At 46.4% G+C, this 21729-nt stretch overlaps 1 protein-coding gene across 1 annotated transcript in view; it reads right to left on the bottom strand.

Annotated features, from left to right (window-relative positions):
• Positions 1 to 21729, bottom strand: part of LOC106589914 (uncharacterized) — a 58899-nt gene that overhangs the window by 10401 nt on the left and 26769 nt on the right. Inside the window, exons 11-15 of the mRNA XM_082970591.1 lie at positions 20264 to 20383; positions 17577 to 17628; positions 11168 to 11232; positions 6192 to 6274; positions 2160 to 2253 (exon numbers count right to left, since the gene is read on the bottom strand). Coding sequence (XP_082826717.1) covers positions 2160 to 2253; positions 6192 to 6274; positions 11168 to 11232; positions 17577 to 17628; positions 20264 to 20383 — 414 coding nt within the window. The remainder of the gene's footprint in view (positions 1 to 2159; positions 2254 to 6191; positions 6275 to 11167; positions 11233 to 17576; positions 17629 to 20263; positions 20384 to 21729) is intronic.

Genomic DNA, 21729 nt, shown 5'->3' with positions numbered 1-21729 from the left:
TACTGATGTTTTATTTATTTACTTACCTATTGATCACCTAATACCTTTTTTGCACTATTGGTTAGAGCCTGTAAGTAAGCATTTCACTGTAAGTTCTACTACACCTGTTGTATTCAGCATTTCACTGTGAGGTCTACTACACCTGTTGTATTCAGCATTTCACTGTGAGGTCTACTACACCTGTTGTATTCAGCATTTCACTGTGAGGTCTACTACACCTGTTGTATTCAGCATTTCACTGTGAGGTCTACTACACCTGTTGTATTCAGCATTTCACTGTGAGGTCTACTACACCTGTTGTATTCAGCATTTCACTGTGAGGTCTACTACACCTGTTGTATTCAGCATTTCACTGTGAGGTCTACTACACCTGTTGTATTCAGCATTTCACTGTAAGGTCTACTACACCTGTTGTATTCAGCATTTCACTGTGAGGTCTACTACACCTGTTGTATTCAGCATTTCACTGTGAGGTCTACTACACCGGTTGTATTCAGCATTTCACTGTAAGGTCTACACCGGTTGTATTCGGCGCACGTGACCAATAAACTTTGATTTGATACCCTTTAAATCAGTACTTTGCTGAAGCACTGTTGGCAGCGACTACAGGCTCGAATCTTCTGGGGTATGACGCTAGTGGTTAAAGCGTTGAGCCAGTAACCGTAAGGTTGCTGGATCAAATCCCCAAGGTGACAAAGTAAAAATGTCTTTCTTCCCTGGGCGCCGAAAAGACGTGGATGTCGATTAAGGCAGCCCCCCCGACCTCTCTGATTCAGAGGGGTTGGGTTAAATGCGGAAGACACATTACAGTTGGACAACTGACTAGTTATCCCCCTTTCCCAAGCTTGGCACACTTGTATTTGTAGAGTTTCTCCCATTCTTCTCTGCAGATCCTGTCAGGTTGGACGGGGAGCGTCGCTGCACAGCTATTTTCAGGTCTCTCCAAAGATGTTCGATCGTGTTCAAGTCTGAGCTCTGGCTGGGCCACTCAAGGACATTCAGATACTTGTCCCAGTCGGAGGTCCTGAGCGCTCTTCATCAAGGATCTCTCTGTATTTTGCTAGTCTCCCAGTCCCTGCCACTGAAAAACATCCTCACAGTATGATGCTGCCACCACCATGCTTCACCGTAGGGATGGCTGCAAGTTTCCTCCAGACGTGACGCTTGACATTCAGGCCAAAGAGTTCAATCTTGGTTTCATCAGATGAGAGACTCTTGTTTCTCACGGTCTGAGAGTCTTTAGGTGCCTTCTGGCAAACTCCAAGCGGGCTGTCATATGCCTTTTAGGAGTGGCTTCCGTCTGGCCACTCTACCATAAAGGCCTGATTGGTGGAGAGCTGCAGAGATGGTGGTCCTTCTGGAAGGTTCTCCCATCTTCACAGAGGAACTCTGGAGCTCTGGGTTCTTGTTCACCTCCCTGACCAAGGCCCTTCTCCACTGAATGCTCAGTTTGGCCGAGTGGCCACTTAAGAATGATGGAGGCCACTGTGATCTTGGGGACCTTCAATGCTGCAGAAATGTTTTGGTATCCTTCCCCAGATCTGTGACTCGACACAATCCTGTCTTGGAGTTCTACAGACAATTCCTTCGACCTCATAGCTTGGTTTTTGCTCTGACATGCACTGCCAACTGCGGAACCTTATATAGACAGGTGTGTGCATTTCCAAGTCATATCCAATCAGTTGAATTTACCACAGGTGGACTCCAATCAAGATGTAAAAACATCAAGGATGATCAATGGAAACAGGAAGCACCGGCATTCAATTTCGAGTCTCATAGCAAAGGGTCTGAATACTTATTTACATAAGTATAAAACATTTGCAAAAATTGCTAAAAACCTGTTTTCGCTTTGTCATTATAGGGTATTGTGTTTAGATTGATGAGGGAAAAAATGAATTTATTCAATTTTAGAGTAAGGCTGTAACGTAACAAAATATGGGCGTCTGAATACTTTGAGTGTACTGTACACACACACACACACACACACACACACCTTAACATAAAACAATATTTCACCTTCATGTTTAACTTTCATCAGGAAAACAATAGGTGAAAATGTGCCCCAATGTTAGCTAGTAAAAGTTACCTGTCCACTTGCACAGTATCCATTCAGATGAGTGTAGGTATCTGTATACGAGTGTGTGTGTGTGTTTACGTACCATTACTGTACAGGTCTGTAGTGGAGAAGAGAGCACAGAGCTCCTCTGTTGTCTAGTGTCTCCATTCAGTCCTGCTACAGCTAGCATATCCATCCTGTTGGAGGAGGCAGCAGTTAAACCAGAGGATTTAAATAATACATTTGTTATTCTAAAAAAATACATCAGGGACAACAAAAACAACTACTTGTTTTAAATTATATTTAGGGTGCCTATCCCCTTAAAGTCCACTCCTTTTGATGAGAACCCTATGGGAGACACAGCAGTTGGGTTTATGTTCAAATAACCTGCTGGCTATTTTTTTCCAAAAAAGCTATTTTATAGAGGATAAAATACAAGACAATAAATGGGGCACAAAACTCATGTATTAAAACACACTCACTAATACATTGAGCCCTAGCTAAGTCTGCTGTCACAACATCTTGAGCTGTATGTTTGGTTTCATTCAGTGTTCTCTCCTAACCCCCCCCGAGCACCCTAGGATAAAGTGTACATTCTAAATGTCACCCAATATAGTGCACTACTTTTGACCAGGGCCCTATGGCACCCTATTCCCTATAAAGTACACTACTTCTGACCAGGTCCCATAGGGAATCGGGTGCCACTTGGGACACGGTCACAGTACTTTATGTTAATCCTTCAAATCTACATAGCCATTTTGTTTCATTTCACAGCAAGTTAAGTGTCTGCTAATCTTTATCCAGACATTGGGATTGTTTGCTATTCATAGCTGTTCAACATCTAAGTGTGTGCGTGTGTTTTCAAATCTGATCATTAAAATAGATGGCACACCAACTTATGCTATCACCACTTACAGTCACACAGAAAGGGCTACAGACTTGATGTGATATTTAAAAAAATTCATTAAATAAAAATCAGGTTAATGGTTAGTTTTATATTCTGGCTCATAAGAAGTCTGTATAGCCATTCCCCATTCTTACTGCCGCCCTAATAAACTACCGTCTAAAAACGGGAAGTCAGGTGGGAAACTATTGTTGTCACACTAGACCATTGTGTTCAAAACTACATGTGGCAAAGAATTGACGTCTTTTCTCTGTCTGTTTAGCAGTGAGACGGTCAGCTAAAATGGCCATTAAAAGGAGTGTAGGACGGGTCATATATCCATCTGCTCTTACTGCCAGGACGCGACAGTCTGTGCTGCTACTCCTGGGCTGAGAGAACTGAACCATCTAGTCAGAGATCGTCTTGGACGGGTCAAACTAATAAAAAAAAGGTAAAGGCGCCGTCTAAAGAGACTGATCGCTGTCTCTCTGACCATTTGTATTTATTAAGGATCCCCATTAGTTCCTGCCAAGGAGATGACTGTGGACTACAGGAAAAAATGGCTTTTCCAAACCTGAGCGCCGGCCTAATCTGCTCTTGCTGATCAAAACCTTTTTTTGTGTGCTGCTTTAACCAATGGCTGTGCTGTGTAGGTCCTACAGTGGCAGTTCCGGAGGAGAGTCAAAGGCTTCTTCACAAAATAATGTGATTAGGCCTAGTCCCCCCCCCCTAAAATATATATATAGTTCACGCGGACTAGCCTATTTGTTCTGTTAAGTTTGGGGCCGATTCAGAATTAGCAAATGTACGCCTTTCCTACACACGCACGTCTCGGTAGGTATTAAGACTTACCTCATGCAGGGACGCAAAACGCTCTACGGGTGGGGCTACCTACATGTAACAGTGTAGGTTCCGTCCCTCTCTTCGCCCCAACCCGGGCTCGAACCAGGGACCCTTGCACACATCAACAACTGACACCCACGAAGCATCGTTACCCATCGCGCCACAAAAGCCGCGGCCCTTGCAACGCAAGGGGAAACCCTACTTCAAGTCTCAGAGCGAGTGACGTCACCGATTGAAACGCTATTAGCGCGCACCACCGCTAACTAACTAGCCATTTCACATCGGTTACACACACACACAATGAATACATGTCATTCTGAAAACCCTCCCACTTGCTGGCCAACAGTTTCTCGTGGAGGTTTCATTCAATAAAAGGTTCAGTACCTTTATCTGAAGCCAACCATTTAAATACTGTGTACCTTTAAGTTAGAATTGTGTCCACAGACAAGAATATATGGAAGGTTCAGAATAATAGGGATGAATTAAATAAATCCATATTCGTCTACATTTCGGCACCAACTGGGATATTTAAAAATATTCTGATCTTGTATATTATTTAGGGTTAGGAAAGTATTTATGAATCATAAAAACAGGTTTGGAAAGCCTTTACAAAACTAAATATATGGATGAATAAAAGTGGTTTGATTCATCCCGAAAGTTGTCATATTTGAAGGTGAGAAAAGCACACAATAGAGGTTGACCAATAGTCAATATAAAACAAAAGTACTCGTCACTAACGGACAACGGTCCAGTCATCGTGAACTGCACACCAGGCTCCAGGTTGATACATGAGGTTGGAGTTCCGTAATGATTCTATAATAAGCTACATGTCCCAAATTATTGTACCTCGTTAGTCTAGTATGATCCACTACTGCTAGCCACTCTCAGGAACAACTACACAGACCTGACAGAGGAAGGAAAGGTCAACGGAATGGAATGACGGAAAATACAGGCTACAAACTGAAGGAAAACGAAGACTAAAATGACATATATAAATGAATGTGTATTATTGACAGTGGCTCCTGAGACTAATATTTAAAATGATAGAACTGGTTTAAAAAGAAAAGCTGGGTGAGAGAATGCCAAGAGTGTCCAAAGCAAAGGGCTATGCAAAGGGTGGCTGCTTTGAAGAATGCCAAATATAAAATATATTTTGATTTGTTCGGGTTATATCCTACCTGGTTGGCTCTGTCTGGGGGTATCGTCGGACAGGGCTACAGTGTCTCCCGACCCCTTCCGTCTCGGCCTCCAGTATTTATGCTGCAATAGTTTGTGTGTTGGGGGACTAGGGTCAGTCTGTTATATCTGGAGTATTCCTCCTGTCTTATCCGGTGTCCTGTGTGAATTTAAGTATGCTCTCTCTAATTCTCTCGGAGGACCTGAGCCCTAGGACCAAGCCTCAGGACTACCTGGCCTGATGACTCCTTGCTGTCCCCAGTCCACCTGGCCGTGCTCCTGCTCCAGTTAACTGTTCTGCCTGCGGCTATGGAACCCTGACCTGTTCACCGGACGTGCTGCCTTGTCCCAGACCTGCTGTTTTCGACTCGCTCTCTCTACCGCACCTGCTGTCTCTAACTCTGAATGATCGGCTATGAAAAGACAGACATTTACTCCTGAGGTGCTGACCTGTTGTACCCTCTACAACCACTGTGATGATGATGATTATTATGATTATGATTATTATTATTATACCCTTTTTTATCATTATTTAACTAGGCAAGTCAGTTAAGAACAAATTCTTATTTACAATGACAGCCTAGGAACAGTGGGTTAACTGCCTTGTTCAGGGGCAGAACGACAGATTTTTACCTTGTCGGCTCAGGGATTCGATCTAGCAACCTTTCGGTTACTGGCCCAACGCTCTAACCACTAGGCTACCTGACGACCATCTATGAACATCTTGGCCATGTTCTGTTATAATCTCCACCCGGCACAGCCAGAAGAGGACTGGCCGCCCCCTCATAGCCTGGTTCCTCTCTAGGTTTCTTCCTAGGTTTTGGCCTTTCTAGGGAGTTTTTCCAAGCCACCGTGCTTCTACACATGCATTGCTTGCTGTTTGGGGTTTTAGGCTGGGTTTCTGTACAGCACTTTGAGATATCAGCTGATGTAAGAAGGGCTTTATAAATACATTTGATTGATTTGTTTAACAATTGTTTGGTTACCGCATGATTCCATATGTGTTATTTCATAGTTTTGATGTCTTCACTATTATTCTACAATGTAGAAAACAGTAAAAATAAAGAAAAACCCTGGAATGAGAAGTGGCGTACAAACATTTGGACTGCTACTGTTGCTCTTATTCATCTTAAATTTACAAAAGACTGTCTGGAGAAGAGTGTCATTTTTTTCAACACTTGGAAAAGACAGGTGCGTGAACTTATTCATGATTTCCTCGTAAAAAACACTGACCCGGGATGGAAAAGCATTGCCTTGAACAGGTTCTCTGTAGGCTCGGAGAGGTCCGTCATGGACACGCTGGAGAGAAGTTCACTCTGGGGGGGGAACATAAGATACACACCATCACACACAAACACACCCCCCGTTAGCGAACAGAAAACTGGGCGTTGCGAACATCAGTGATCCCACCAATGGTCTTTATGCACATATTGGAAACTAGGATCCACATGGATGAGGTCGTCGAACATGCTGTTCCTGATCAAATACGCTTGTAGTCTTTCCAAAGTGGCCAATTCTGACTGACTGAACATATTTCATTACCTTCACCTGTGTACTCTTAAATCTCTACTTTATTGTCCATTGATACACGACAAGTTGAGGAAAATCTGGAGGGTAAGCATTTGACTGTACCGTTTACACTGGCTGTATTTTGTGCACGTAACAAACTTTAACTAGATTTTATTGAAACATTTAAAATGGCCAAATAAAAATGTAGACAAGACCCGAAAAAAAAAAAAAAAAAAACCTTTTCTGGTTAAAGGTAGACTTTGGGAATGAAAAATGTTCCATCTTCACCCTTTTTCTCAATATTCAAAACAGAAACGTGGTGTGCTTTTTAGTGGTTGGTCGACGTGTCATTCTGGTCATGTGCACCACGACCGACGTAGCTAGTTGGTTAGCCAAGCTAGCCAGTAACTCCTCCAGTATGTGTTTACCAGTTATACAGTTTTAAAAAATCTTGTTGTTTCTGTCCAAAGTAGACCTTCCTAAATGACACACTGTTCCCTTTATAGTGCACTACTTTTGACCAGGTACCATTTGGAATGCAATTCACATACACATTAAATATACCATTAAAAAAAAAAGGACTGAACAGCCTTGTTCTGTTCCATTAGCTGCTGAATCTGCCTCTGTAAAATGTATGGGTTGCATCCCAAAAATGGTACCCTATGCCCTTTATAGTGCCCTATGGGTCAAAAGAAGTGCACTATGAAGAGAAAAAGGGTGTCATTTGGGACGCGGACTACGTGATTGAAAATAATATATTGCTACTATTACAGAGCGTGGAGTTGAGACTTATTACCCAAGGAAACAGTTGTGTAACACTTTACTGGAAGCCTGCAGGTTATAACGCAGGTTATAACAGTTCATTTGTCATAAGCATACGACTCCCTTTATGATAATCCCATAATGATCCGGTCTAAATACCAGCCATTCTGAGAGGATTATACAAGACTCATTAATAGACAGAAATAAATAGTTGTTGATAACGAGCTATGAAGAAGGGCTTTGTGTGTGTGTGTGTGTGTGTGTGTACGTACACAGGTCATGTGGAAGGAGATGGCTCGGAGGAAGAGGAAGACAGAAAATGCATTTCTTTGAAGAAAGCCATCTGTGTGTTGTTTCTGGTTTCGCAGGAAGAGTTTAACCGACGGCACAATAATAATTATGACTCCGAGATAAGAATTTGCAAATTGACTTAAAAAATTACACAAAGTAAGCTGTACAGAGTTAGATAAAGTAAACTTGAGCAGCAAATCACAAGCTAAGTGATCTACAGGAGGAAAAGTAGGGAAATGTTGGTTAACCTGTTATGGCTAGGGGGCAGTATTTTCACGGCTGGATAAAAAACGTACCCGATTTAATCTGGTTACCACTCCTACCCAGTAACTAGAATATGCATATACTTATTACATATGGATAGAAAACACCCTAAAGTTTCTAAAACTGTTTGAATGGTGTCTGTGAGTATAACAGAACTCATTTGGCAGGCAAAAACCTGACAAGGTTTCATGCAGGAAGTGGCCTGTCTGACAAGGTGTCGTTCTTCTTGTCTCTGTTTATTGAAGAGTGAGGATCTTAGCTGTCCCGTGACACTTCCTACGGCTGCCATAGGGTCTCAGAAGGCGGTAAAAAGCTGAATCGTGGCTTTGCAGGCTCTGGCTGAAAAAAAAGTAGCGCGTTTGGGTAGTGGCTGGTTACAGTACTGTGAGACTCAGGCTCGTGCCCGCGTCGACCGAAAGCTTTGTTTACTTTCCTCTGTTTAGCTAAATGGACATTCCCGGTCGGAATATTATCGCTTTTTTACGAGAAAAATGGCATAAAAATGGATTTTAAACAGCGGTTGACATGCTTGGAAGTACGGTAATGGAATATTTAGATTTTTTTGTCACGAATTGCGCCATGCGCGCGACCCTTATTTACCCTTTCAGATAGTGTCTGGAACGCACGAACAAAACGCTGCAATTTGGATATAACGATGGATTATTTTGGACCAAACCAACATTTGTTATTGAAGTAGCAGTCCTGGGAGTGCATTCTGATGAAGACAACAAAAGGTAATCAAACTTTTATAATAGTAAACCTGATATTGGTGAGTGCTAAACTTGCGGGGTGTCTAAATAGCTAGCCCTGTGATGCCGGGCTATGTACTTAGAATATTGCAAAATGTGCTTTCACCAAAAAGCTATTTTAAAATCGGACATATCGAGTGCATAGAGGAGTTCTGTATCTATAATTCTTAAAATAATTGTTATGCTTTTTGTGAACGTTTATCGTGAGTAATTTAGTAAATTCTTAGCAAATTCCTCCGGAAGTTTGCGGGGGGTATGCTAGTTCTGAACGTCACATGCTAATGTAAAAAGCTGTTTTTTTATATAAATATGAACTTGATTGAACAAAACATGCATGTATTGTATAACATAATGTCCTAGGTGTGTCATCTGATGAAGATCATCAAAGGTTAGTGCTGCATTTAGCTGTCTTCTGGGTTGTGACATTATATGCTAGCTTGAAAAATGGGTGTCTGATTATTTCTGGCTTGGTACTCTGCTGACATAATCTAATGTTTTGCTTTCACTGTAAAGCCTTTTTGAAATCGGACAGTGTGGTTAGATAAAGGAGAGTCTTGTCTTTAAAATGCTGTGAAATAGTCATATGTTTGAAAAAAATTGAAGTTTTTGTATTTTTGAGGAATTTGTAATTCGCACCACGCCTATCATTGGATATTGGAGCAGGTGTTCCGCTAGCGGAACGTCTAGATGTAAGAGGTTTTAAGTCCTGTGCTGGAATGTTCTCTTGTCCGGGAGTAAGAGCTGGTTTCCCAGAAACACATTATTAAAAACTAGTCCTGGACTAAAGATCATGCTCAATGTAAATTGAAAGGCGTAGTGTGTGTGTGTCCAGGAAACAGAGCGGCTGAGAGAGAGCGAGAGAGAGAGCGAGAGAGAGAGCGAGAGAGAGAGTGGTTGTGCTGTGGCCTGGGGGTTAGAGAGAGAGAGAGTGGTTGTGCTGTGGCCTGGGGGTTAGAGAGAGAGAGAGTGGTTGTGCTGTGGCCTGGGGGTTAGAGAGAGAGAGAGTGGTTGTGCTGTGGCCTGGGGGTTAGAGAGAGAGAGAGTGGTTGTGCTGTGGCCTGGGGGTTAGAGAGAGAGAGAGTGGTTGTGCTGTGGCCTGGGGGTTAGAGAGAGAGAGAGTGGTTGTGCTGTGGCCTGGGGGTTAGAGAGAGAGAGAGTGGTTGTGCTGTGGCCTGGGGGTTAGAGAGAGAGAGAGTGGTTGTGCTGTGGCCTGGGGGTTAGAGAGAGAGAGAGTGGTTGTGCTGTGGCCTGGGGGTTAGAGAGAGAGAGAGTGGTTGTGCTGTGGCCTGGGGGTTAGAGAGAGAGAGAGTGGTTGTGCTGTGGCCTGGGGGTTAGAGAGAGAGAGAGTGGTTGTGCTGTGGCCTGGGGGTTAGAGAGAGAGAGAGAGTGGTTGTGCTGTGGCCTGGGGGTTAGAGAGAGAGAGAGAGTGGTTGTGCTGTGGCCTGGGGGTTAGAGAGAGAGAGAGAGTGGTTGTGCTGTGGCCTGGGGGTTAGAGAGAGAGAGAGAGTGGTTGTGCTGTGGCCTGGGGGTTAGAGAGAGAGAGAGAGTGGTTGTGCTGTGGCCTGGGGGTTAGAGAGAGAGAGAGTGGTTGTGCTGTGGCCTGGGGGTTAGAGAGAGAGAGAGTGGTTGTGCTGTGGCCTGGGGGTTAGAGAGAGAGAGAGTGGTTGTGCTGTGGCCTGGGGGTTAGAGAGAGAGAGAGTGGTTGTGCTGTGGCCTGGGGGTTAGAGAGAGAGAGAGTGGTTGTGCTGTGGCCTGGGGGTTAGAGAGAGAGAGAGTGGTTGTGCTGTGGCCTGGGGGTTAGAGAGAGAGAGAGTGGTTGTGCTGTGGCCTGGGGGTTAGAGAGAGAGAGAGTGGTTGTGCTGTGGCCTGGGGGTTAGAGAGAGAGAGAGTGGTTGTGCTGTGGCCTGGGGGTTAGAGAGAGAGTGGTTGTGCTGTGGCCTGGGGGTTAGAGAGAGAGGTTGTGCTGTGGCCTGGGGGTTAGAGAGAGAGGTTGTGCTGTGGCCTGGGGGTTAGAGAGAGAGTGGTTGTGCTGTGGCCTGGGGGTTAGAGAGAGAGTGGTTGTGCTGTGGCCTGGGGGTTAGAGAGAGAGTGGTTGTGCTGTGGCCTGGGGGTTAGAGAGAGAGTGGTTGTGCTGTGGCCTGGGGGTTAGAGAGAGAGTGGTTGTGCTGTGGCCTGGGGGTTAGAGAGAGAGTGGTTGTGCTGTGGCCTGGGGGTTAGAGAGAGAGTGGTTGTGCTGTGGCCTGGGGGTTAGAGAGAGAGGTTGTGCTGTGGCCTGGGGGTTAGAGAGAGAGGTTGTGCTGTGGCCTGGGGGTTAGAGAGAGAGGTTGTGCTGTGGCCTGGGGGTTAGAGAGAGAGGTTGTGCTGTGGCCTGGGGGTTAGAGAGAGAGGTTGTGCTGTGGCCTGGGGGTTAGAGAGAGAGAGGTTGTGCTGTGGCCTGGGGGTTAGAGAGAGAGAGGTTGTGCTGTGGCCTGGGGGTTAGAGAGAGAGGTTGTGCTGTGGCCTGGGGGTTAGAGAGAGTGGTTGTGCTGTGGTCTGGGGGTTAGAGAGTGGTTGTGCTGTGGCCTGGGGGTTAGTGAGAAAGAGGTTGTGCTGTGGCCTGGGGGTTAGTGAGAGAGAGGTTGTGCTGTGTCTCACCTTGCATTGGTCTCTAGGATGGTTGAAACGGAACATAGTCCCTCTCCCTAGCTGGATGACGGCACCTGAAACCAGACAGACAAACATGTTATGGAAACTTGCTCAATGCGAACGGAACAGCCGTTATGCAGTGAAAAAAAGATAGACATCGAGTGTCAGTTTCCTGGACACAGACCAAACCTAGTCCCGGACTAAAGAGATTCTCCATTGAAATAGCTCCATTGATCAGAGTCTGGGAAACCAGCCCTAAAAGTTGAGAGTGCTGTGGCAGTGGATGGTTGTTAATTGGAGCAGTCTATTAAAATAATTTGTTGTTGATAAAGTGTGTTCAGTTCTAGTGACAGGCACAAAACACATCTCTCCCAAATGTTGTAAAGATTAAAGTGCTGCCTCTTCACCTCTTCTCTGCTGTCTACCTCAGAGTAATTCAGAGTTACCATTAGCACTCTTGAGTCGCTGTGAACCACTCTCCTCTCCTCCCATCCCCGTTCATACCCTCCACAGGGCAGATGCCATTTCTCTTACTAAACATTTTGGAGGGCTACAGGCCCTGGACAAAGCCCCAGACAAAGCACCAGGCCTCTCCATTTAATTGGCAGATGGTGGTGATAGCAGAGTGGGGTCTGAAGTGGAGACCAGGATTAGCCTTTACATAGCATTGGGAATAGAACCAGCCAGGTAGGCAGAGAGCTGAAGAGAGCCAACTTTAGCCCCTGTAGAAAACCCCATTATTCAGTTAGCTCTGCCAGGCCTGGGCTGCCTGCGAGCTTCTCCCACTATAGCCTGGCTTACTCCAACCCGACCTGGCTCTGAGAGATAAAAAACATAACGCTAGAGAGAGTATCACATCAAAGATCCCCCTCCCTGAAGAGGCTGCGTCTGAACCAACATCCCCCTCCTCCCTGAAGAGGCTGCGTCTGAACCAACATCCCCCCCCCCTCCCCGAAGAGGCTGCGTCTGAACCAACATCCCCCCCCTTCCTGAAGAGGCTGCGTCTGAACCAACATCCCACCCCTCCTCCCCGAAGAGGCTGCGTCTGAACCAACATCCCCCCCTTCCTGAAGAGGCTGCGTCTGAACCAACATCCCCCCCCCCCGAAGAGGCTACGTCTGAACCAACATCCCCCTCCTCCCCGAAGAGGCTGCGTCTGAACCAACATCCCCCCTCCTCCCGAAGAGGCTGCGTCTGAACCAACATCCCCCTCCTCCCTGAAGAGGCTGCGTCTGAACCAACATCCCACCCCTCCTCCCCGAAGAGGCTGCGTCTGAACCAACATCCCCCTCCTCCCCGAAGAGGCTGCGTCTGAACCAACATCCCCCCCCCCCTCCCCGAAGAGGCTGCGTCTGAACCAACATCCCCCCCCCCCTCCCCGAAGAGGCTGCGTCTGAACCAACATCCCCCTCCTCCCCGAAGAGGCTGCGTCTGAACCAACATCCCACCCCTCCTCCCCGAAGAGGCTGCGTCTGAACCAACATCCCCCTCCTCCCTGAAGAGGCTGCGTCTGAACCAACATCCCCCCCCTCCTCCCCGAAGAGGCTGCGTCTGAACCAACATCCCCCTCCTCCCCGAAGAGGCTGCGTCTGAACCAACATCCCCCCTCCTCCCTGAAGAGGCTGCGTCTGAACCAACATCCCCCCCCTCCTCCCCGAAGAGGCTGCGTCTGAACCAACATCCCCCCCCTCCTCCCCGAAGAGGCTGCGTCTGAACCAACATCCCCCCCCTCCTCCCCGAAGAGGCTGCGTCTGAACCAACATCCCCCCCCTCCTCCCCGAAGAGGCTGCGTCTGAACCAACATCCCCCCCCTCCTCCCCGAAGAGGCTGCGTCTGAACCAACATCCCCCCCCTCCTCCCCGAAGAGGCTGCGTCTGAACCAACATCCCCCCCCTCCTCCCCGAAGAGGCTGCGTCTGAACCAACATCCCCCCCCTCCTCCCCGAAGAGGCTGCGTCTGAACCAACATCCCCCCCTCCTCCCCGAAGAGGCTGCGTCTGAACCAACATCCCCCTCCTCCCCGAAGAGGCTGCGTCTGAACCAACATCCCCCTCCTCCCCGAAGAGGCTGCGTCTGAACCAACATCCCCCTCCTCCCCGAAGAGGCTGCGTCTGAACCAACATCCCCCTCCTCCCCGAAGAGGCTGCGTCTGAACCAACATCCCCCTCCTCCCCGAAGAGGCTGCGTCTGAACCAACATCCCCCTCCTCCCCGAAGAGGCTGCGTCTGAACCAACATCCCCCCTCCCCGAAGAGGCTGCGTCTGAACCAACATCCCCCCCCTCCTCCCTCGAAGAGGCTGCGTCTGAACCAACATCCCCCCTCCTCCCCGAAGAGGCTGCGTCTGAACCAACATCCCCCTCCTCCCCGAAGAGGCTGCGTCTGAACCAACATCCCCCCCTCCTCCCCGAAGAGGCTGCGTCTGAACCAACATCCCACCCCTCCTCCCCGAAGAGGCTGCGTCTGAACCAACATCCCCCCTCCTCCCTGAAGAGGCTGCGTCTGAACCAACATCCCCCTCCTCCCCGAAGAGGCTGCGTCTGAACCAACATCCCCCCCCCCTCCCCGAAGAGGCTGCGTCTGAACCAACATCCCCCTCCTCCCCGAAGAGGCTGCGTCTGAACCAACATCCCCCCCCTCCCCGAAGAGGCTGCGTCTGAACCAACATCCCCTCCTCCCCGAAGAGGCTGCGTCTGAACCAACATCCCCCCCCCCTCCCCGAAGAGGCTGCGTCTGAACCAACATCCCACCCCTCCTCCCCGAAGAGGCTGCGTCTGAACCAACATCCCACCCCTCCTCCCCGAAGAGGCTGCGTCTGAACCAACATCCCACCCCTCCTCCCCGAAGAGGCTGCGTCTGAACCAACATCCCACCCCTGAAGAGGCTGCGTCTGAACCAACATCCCCCCCCTGAAGAGGCTGCGTCTGAACCAACATCCCCTCCCTGAAGAGGCTGCGTCTGAACCAACATCCCACCCCTGAAGAGGCTGCGTCTGAACCAACATCCCCTCCCTGAAGAGGCTGCGTCTGAACCAACATCCCCTCCCTGAAGAGGCTGCGTCTGAACCAACATCCCCCCCCCTTCCTGAAGAGGCTGCGTCTGAACCAACATCCCCCCTCCCTCCCTGAAGAGGCTGCGTCTGAACCAACATCCCACCCCTGAAGAGGCTGCGTCTGAACCAACATCCCCTCCCTGAAGAGGCTGCGTCTCAGGCCATTTTCTACAGGACATTTGATAGATCCCAGCTGCAACAGGAGCAGGAATTACTATCACCCACCGTCCTCTCAGGTTCTTTGTCACTCATCAAAAGCCATTAATAGAAGCAAGATTAGTATTTGCTGCAGAGAAAGAAGGAGAGAGAGGTAGAAGAGAGAGAACGAGATAGGAGACCTGGAGAAAATCTCTTGATGTGGTTTATCTGAGTGTGAGGCCGATAGTTATATAAGCCCTGATATCAGCCTCTATGCCATAGCTTTACAAAGCATTGCAGAGTTGTTGTAGCCTATTACCTCCAGTAAAATCAGCCAGCCGGAGTCTGGACAAAAGCCAATCATGTCAGAGAGATTGAGTACTTCATGGCAATGCATTCACTTAACCTCGGCAAAGGAGTGAGAATTGAGTAAAACTTTTCAGTTTTATTTTGTCAAGTTGCCTGAAAGTTCAGAGCAGAGACATGTTGTGTAGTCTAGTCTTAAAGGAAGAAGGGGATGGATGAGCTCTCCATGGGTGGAGCAGCTACTAGAGGTTTAGCATGTCTTCCAAGTCAACACACACTCATTATCCTGCAGAGTCTCCTAACAGACTCACACGGATCATTACCCACACATGGATCATTAACCTGTGTGAGCTGGCAGGGCCGGGTCGTCTCCAGTCCGTTAACAGAGCACAGCGCCCCCGTCTGGGGGATCAGCTTCACAACTCCATCACAGATCTCAAACAGTGTTCTTCCTGCAGACCAGCACCATGGATTAGAGGTCGACCGATTAATCGGAATGGCCGATTAATAAGGGCCGATTTTTTATCTTTATTTAACTAGGCAAGTCAGTTAAAAACACATTCTTATTTTCAATGACGGCCTAGGAACGGTGGGTTAACTGCCTTGTTCAGGGGCAGAACGACAGATTTTTTACCTTGTCAGCTCAGGGATTCAATCTTGCAACCTTACGGTTAACTGGTCCAACGCTCTAACCACCTGCTTTACATTGCACTCCATGAGGTTACGCGAAAGCAGTAAGAAGCCAGGGTAAGTTGCTAGCTAGCATTAAACTTATAAAAAACAATCAATCATAATCAGTAGTTAAACTAGTAATATCATCAACCATGTGTAGTTATCTAGCCTGTCCTGCGTTGCATATAATCGCTTAGGTACACGTTGCTCCAACCATAAACATCAATGCCTTTCTTAAAATCAATACACAAGTATATATTTTTAAACCTGCATATTTAGTTAATATTGCCTGCTAACATGAATTTCATTTAACTAGGGAAAATGTGTCAACTCTCTTGCAAACAGAGTCAGGGCCGCCTGGCTCGTTACGAACTGTGAAGACTATTCTTCCTAACAAAGACAGCCGACTTCACCAAACGGGGATGATTTAACAAAAGCGCATTTGCGAAAAAAGCACATTCGTTGCACGACTGTACCCAACCATAAACATCAATGCCTTTCTTAAAATCAATACACAGAAGTATATATTTTTAAACCTGCATATTTAGCTAAATGAAATCCAGGTTAGCAGGCAATATTAACCAGGTGAAATTGTGTCATTTTGCGTTCATTGCACACAGTCAGGGTATATGCAACACTTTGGGTAATTTGTCAGAATTTTACATAATTATGTCATAACACTGAAGGTTGTGCAATGTAACAGGAATAACATTTTGTTTTCGAGATGATAGTTTCTGGATTCGACCATATTAATGACCTAAGGCTCATGTTTCTGTGTGTTTATTATATTATAATTAAGTCTATGATTTGATAGAGCAGTCTGACTGAGCGATGGTAGGCAGCAGCAGGCTCGTAAGCGTTCATTCAAACAGCACTTTCGTGCGTTTTGCCAGCAGCCCTTCGCAATGCATTGCGCTGTTTATGACTTGAAGCCTATGAACTTCCAATACGAGACTGGTGTAACCGATGTGAAATGGCTAGCTAGTTAGCCGGGTGCGCGCTAATAGAGTTTCAAACGTCACTTGCTCTGCATGGGTAACGCTGCTTCGAGGGTGGCTGTTGTCGATGTGTTCCTGGTTCGAGCCCAGGTAGGAGCGAGGAGAGGGACGGAAGCTATACTGTTACACTAGCAATACTAAAGTGCCTATAAGAACATCCAATAGTCAAAGGTATATGAAATACAAATTGTATAGAGAGACATAGTCCTATAATAACTACAACCTAAAACATCTTACCTGGGAATATTGAAGTCTCATGTTAAAAGGAACCACCAGCTTTCATACATTCTCATGTTCTGAGCAAGGAACTTAAACGTTAGCTTTTTTACATGGCACATATTGCACTTTTACTTTCTTCTCCAACACTTTGTTTTTGCATTGTTTAAATCAAATTGAACATGTTTCATTATTTATTTGAGGCTAAATTGATTTTATTGATGTATTATATTAAGTTAAAATAAGTGTTCATTCAGTATTGTTGTAATTGTCATTATTACAAATAAATAAATGCGCAAAAAAATAATAATAATAAAATCGCCATCGGCTTTTTTGGCCCTCCAATAATCGGTATCGGCGTTGAAAAATCATAATCGGTCGACCTCTACCATGGATCACTGCATGGTGGGAGACAGGGTTAGGGGTCAGATTTCAAACAGACAGCGCTCCTCCTGCAGACAAAGAAGTTCTATTATATTGACAAGATAGTCGAGTGACCGCTCTGACAATGGAAGTTGTTGTCCCAAAAGGCGGTAAGGCATGCGGTCTGATTATCGTGGACACTGCAGACCAGCACCATGGAGCACTGCATGGTGGGAGACAAGGTTTGTCTAAAAGAGATACAGCTTTTGTCAAGAATTTACTTTTCGTAGCAGGTTAGAGCTTAAGCAGCAGGTTAGGAGAATTAACAAAGCAGGTAGGAGTAGGTTAAGGTTAGGAAAAGGGTTAGCTACAATGCAATTTGACAAAAAGCTGTATCCCATCTAGAAATGACCGAGAGTCAGGGTTAGAGGTCAGAGTTCAAAGACAGTGTTCCTCCTGCAGACCAGCACCATGGAGAACGGGAGGGAAGCGAGCAGATGTTGAGACAGAAACGTTGAGTTTAAGGGGGTCAGTTGGTGAGGCTCAGAATGACTTATCTTGATCACATAATGAGTAGTCCAAGTCAAAAGACAAAAGGGAGATGAGTGCCTAAAAGTCTCCAGAACAAAATTCACATGAAACCCACAGCAGATATCCCATCCTCCTCCTGACTCACCGATATCCTGATTGGATTGCGCCTCGTGTCGAACCACCAGCGTCCTGACTTCCTGTAATCAGAGCCCAAGGCCAATGTTATTAAGTCTGCCAGGTAGTAAGCCGATCTCCTTATGGGAGAATCCAATCTAAGGGATGCATCCCAAATGGCATCCTATTCCCTACATAGTGCACTACTTTAGACCAGAGCCCTACATAGTGCACTACTTTAGACCAGAGCCCTACATAGTGCACTACTTTAGACCAGAGCCCAATATAGTGCACTACTTTAGACCAGAGCCCAATATAGTGCACTACTTTAGACCAGAGCCCAATATAGTGCACTACTTTAGACCAGAGCCCAATATAGTGCACTACTTTAGGGCTCTGGTCTATGTAGTGCACTAGTACCGACCAGTAATTTGGTATTTTCAGATATAGCAGTAGTTTTAGAACAAGGTGCAATATTGGCTCGTACCAAAAGACACATTGAGAATGTACAGCATTCAGGAAAATATTCAGACCTTCACTTTTTCAACATGTTACATTACAGCCTTATTCTAAAATGTATTTAAAAAAATAATCATTTAAAGTCAATCTATACACAATACCCCATAATGACAAAGAAAAAACAGGTTGACATTTTTGCTAATTTATATATATAAAAAAACAGAAATACCTTAATTATATAAGTATTCAGACCCTTAGCTATGAGGCTCAAAACTGAACTTTGGTGCATCCTAACAGGACAATGACCCTAAGTGCACAGCCAAGACAACGCAGGAGTGGCTTCGGGACAAGTCTCTGTCCTTGAGTGGCCCAGCCAGAGCCCGGACTTGAACCCGATCTAACATCTTTGGAGTGACCTGAAAATAGCTGTGCAGCAACTCTCCCCTATCCAACCTGACAGAGATTGAGAGGATCTGCAGAGAACAATGGGAGAAACTCCCAATATACAGGTATGCCAAGCTTGTAGCATCATACCCAAGAAGATGTGAGGCTATAATTGCTGCCAAAGGCACTTCAACAAATACTGAGTAAAGGGTCTGAAAAGTTATGTAAGTGTTTGTTTTATGAATTAAAGTTAGGTCTAAAAACCTGTTTTTGCTTTGTCATTATGGGGTATTGTGTGTAGATTGATACTCATCCATTGCATCCATTTTAGAAAAAAGCTGTAATGTGACAAAATGTGGAAAAAGCTAATACTTTCCGAATGCGCTGTGTGTGTATTATTAACTCAGCAAAAAAAAGAAAACTTCCCTTTTTCAGGACCCTGTCTTTCAAAGATAATTTGTAAAAATCCAAATAACTTCACAGATCTTCATCGTAAACGGTTTAAACAGTTTCCCATGCCTGTTCAATGAACCATAAACAATTAATGAACATACACCTGTGGAACGGTCGTTAAGACACAGCTTACAGACGGTAGGCAATTAAGGTCACAGTTATGAAAACTTAGGACACTAAAGAGGCCTTTCTACTGACTCTAAAAACACACAACAACAAAAAAGATGCCCATGGTCCCTGCTCATCTGCGTGAACGTGACTTAGGCATGCTGCAAGGAGGCATGAGGACTGCAGATGTGGCCAGGGAAATAAATTGCAATGTCCGTACTGTGAGACGCCTAAGACAGCACTGCAGGGAGACGGGACGGACAGCTGATGGTCTGCCACTGCGAGGACAAAGTGTAACAAACACCTGCACAGGATCAGTACATCCGAACATCACACCTGTGGGACAGGTACAGGATGGCAACAACAACTGCCCGAGTTGCACCAGTAACGCACAATCCCTCCATCAGTGCTCAGACTGTCCGCAATAGGGTGAGAGAGGCTGGACTGAGGGCTTGTAGGCCTGTTGTAAGGCAGGTCCTCACCAGACAACGTCGTCTAAGGTCACAACCGTCGCTGGGCCAGACAGGACTGGCAAAAAGTGCTCTTCACTGACGAGTCTCGGTTTTGTCTCACTAGGGGTGATGGTCAGATTTGCGTTTATCGTCGAAGGAATGAGCGTTACACCGAGGCCTGTACTCTGGAGCGGGATCGATTTGGAGGTGGAAGGTCCGTCATGGTCTGGGGCGGTGTGTCACAGCTTCATCGGCCTGAGCTTGTTGTCATTGCAGGCAATCTCAACGCTGTGCGTAACAGGGAAGACATCCTCCTCCCTCATATGGTACCCTTCCTGCAGGCTCATCCTGTCATGACCCTCCAGCATGACAATGCCATCAGCCATACCGCTCCTTCTGTGTGTGATTTCCTGCAAGACAGGAATGTCAGTGTTCTGCCATGGCCAGCAAAGAGCCCGGATCTCAATCCCATTGAGCACGTCTGGGACCTGTTGGATCAGAGGGTGAGGGCTAGGGCCATTCCCCCCAGAAATGTCCAGGAACTTGCAGGTACCTTGGTGGAAGAATGGGGTAACATCTCACAGCAAGAACTGGCAAATCTGGTGCAGTCCATGAGGAGGAGATTAATACTTAATGCAGTACTTAATGCAGCTGGTGGCCACATCAGATACGGACTGCTACTTTTGATTTTGACCCCCCCCCCCATTACTATTAGTCACATGTCTGTAGAACTTGTTCAGTTTATGTCTCCGTTGTTGAATGTTATGTTCATATAAATATTTACACAAGTTAATATATATATATATATATATATATATATACACACACACACACACGTACGGCTCTCTGGGCCTTTACCTACTTTTAAATGATAGAGAATAACGCCGGTGTTGAGAAGATCATCGTCGATGCCGATTAGATGAGGTAGTTCTGAGTCCAACAGCACACGGATACCCTCTTTCCTCAGAGCTACAGTCTCTTCCTACAGCACAGACACAGAACAGGGTTAGTACTACTACTACGACGACAACAGGTGTAAGTCCAACACTACACAGATACCCTCTTCAGAGCTACAGTCTCTTCTTATAGAACCGGCAGACAGAGTAACCGACCGACACACAGAGTAACCGACCGACACACAGAGTAACCGACCGACACACAGAGTAACAGACCGACACACAGAGTAACAGACCGACACACAGAGTAACAGACCGACACACAGAGTAACAGACCGACACACAGAGTAACAGACCGACACACAGAGTAACAGACCGACACACAGAGTAACCGACCGACACACAGAGTAACCGACCGACACACAGAGTAACCGACCGACACACAGAGTAACCGACCGACACACAGAGTAACCGACCCACACACAGAGTAACCGACCCACACACAGAGTAACCGACCCACACACAGAGTAACCGACCCACACACAGAGTAACCGACCCACACACAGAGTAACCGACCCACACACAGAGTAACCGACCCACACACAGAGTAACCGACCCACAGAGTAACCGACACACAGAGTAACCGACACACAGAGTAACCGACACAGTAACTTCTTTACTCTCAGAGCTACACTATCATCTCCTCCAACCATACACAACAGGGGACAAACAGAGCTGAAACAGAATAGTGAATTACTACAGAACAATATCTTCATATACTGCATCTCCTAGGCTAGCAAAGTCTGGGCCACAATAATCACAACCGAAAGGAACCGCTGACAGGAACCGCTGACAGTCAGACGTTTAATAGCAAAACAGCAGAAAAGTGAATTGTTTATGAGTTCTGGTTCCGCTTCACCCCAGGGCTAGTCAGAATAAGAGCGCCAACTACGACCCGCATCCCAAATTGCTCCCTATTCAGTGCAATACTTTAGACCAGAGTCCTATGGGTCCTTGTCATAAGTAGTGCTTTGTGAAGGGAACAAGGTTCCATTTGGGACACTCCAACCCGTGCGTCGCCGCGGTAGCGGGAGAATGGCTAACGGCTAGAGAGAGACTATAAATCATTGAGATTCCCATGGCGACGTGTTTAACTGTACACAATGTTTCAGCAGGCGGATCCCTCCACCAACATCACACCATTGGGTTAAGATTTAAACTATTCTGCCTACGGTAGGAAAACTCAGTCAGACTGGGGGAATAGAGTCAACTTTACACAGACCAGAGACAAACTTAAAAAGGAAAAAAAATCCCCCAAAACAACTCCGTTAAATAACAGTAATAAGGTAAAGTAATATTTTTTTGTGAAGAAATGTTTAACTTTAGCGTTATAATAAGGTTGGTAGCAACGTGAAAATTGTTGTAGAAATCT

The sequence above is a fragment of the Salmo salar genome, chromosome 28 (genome assembly GCF_965601325.2).
Source record: "Salmo salar chromosome 28, fSalSal1, whole genome shotgun sequence".
In the NCBI taxonomy this organism is placed as follows: domain Eukaryota; kingdom Metazoa; phylum Chordata; class Actinopteri; order Salmoniformes; family Salmonidae; genus Salmo; species Salmo salar.
The sequence above is the reverse complement of the archived record's forward strand: the minus strand, read 5'-3'. Positions and strand labels throughout refer to the sequence as shown.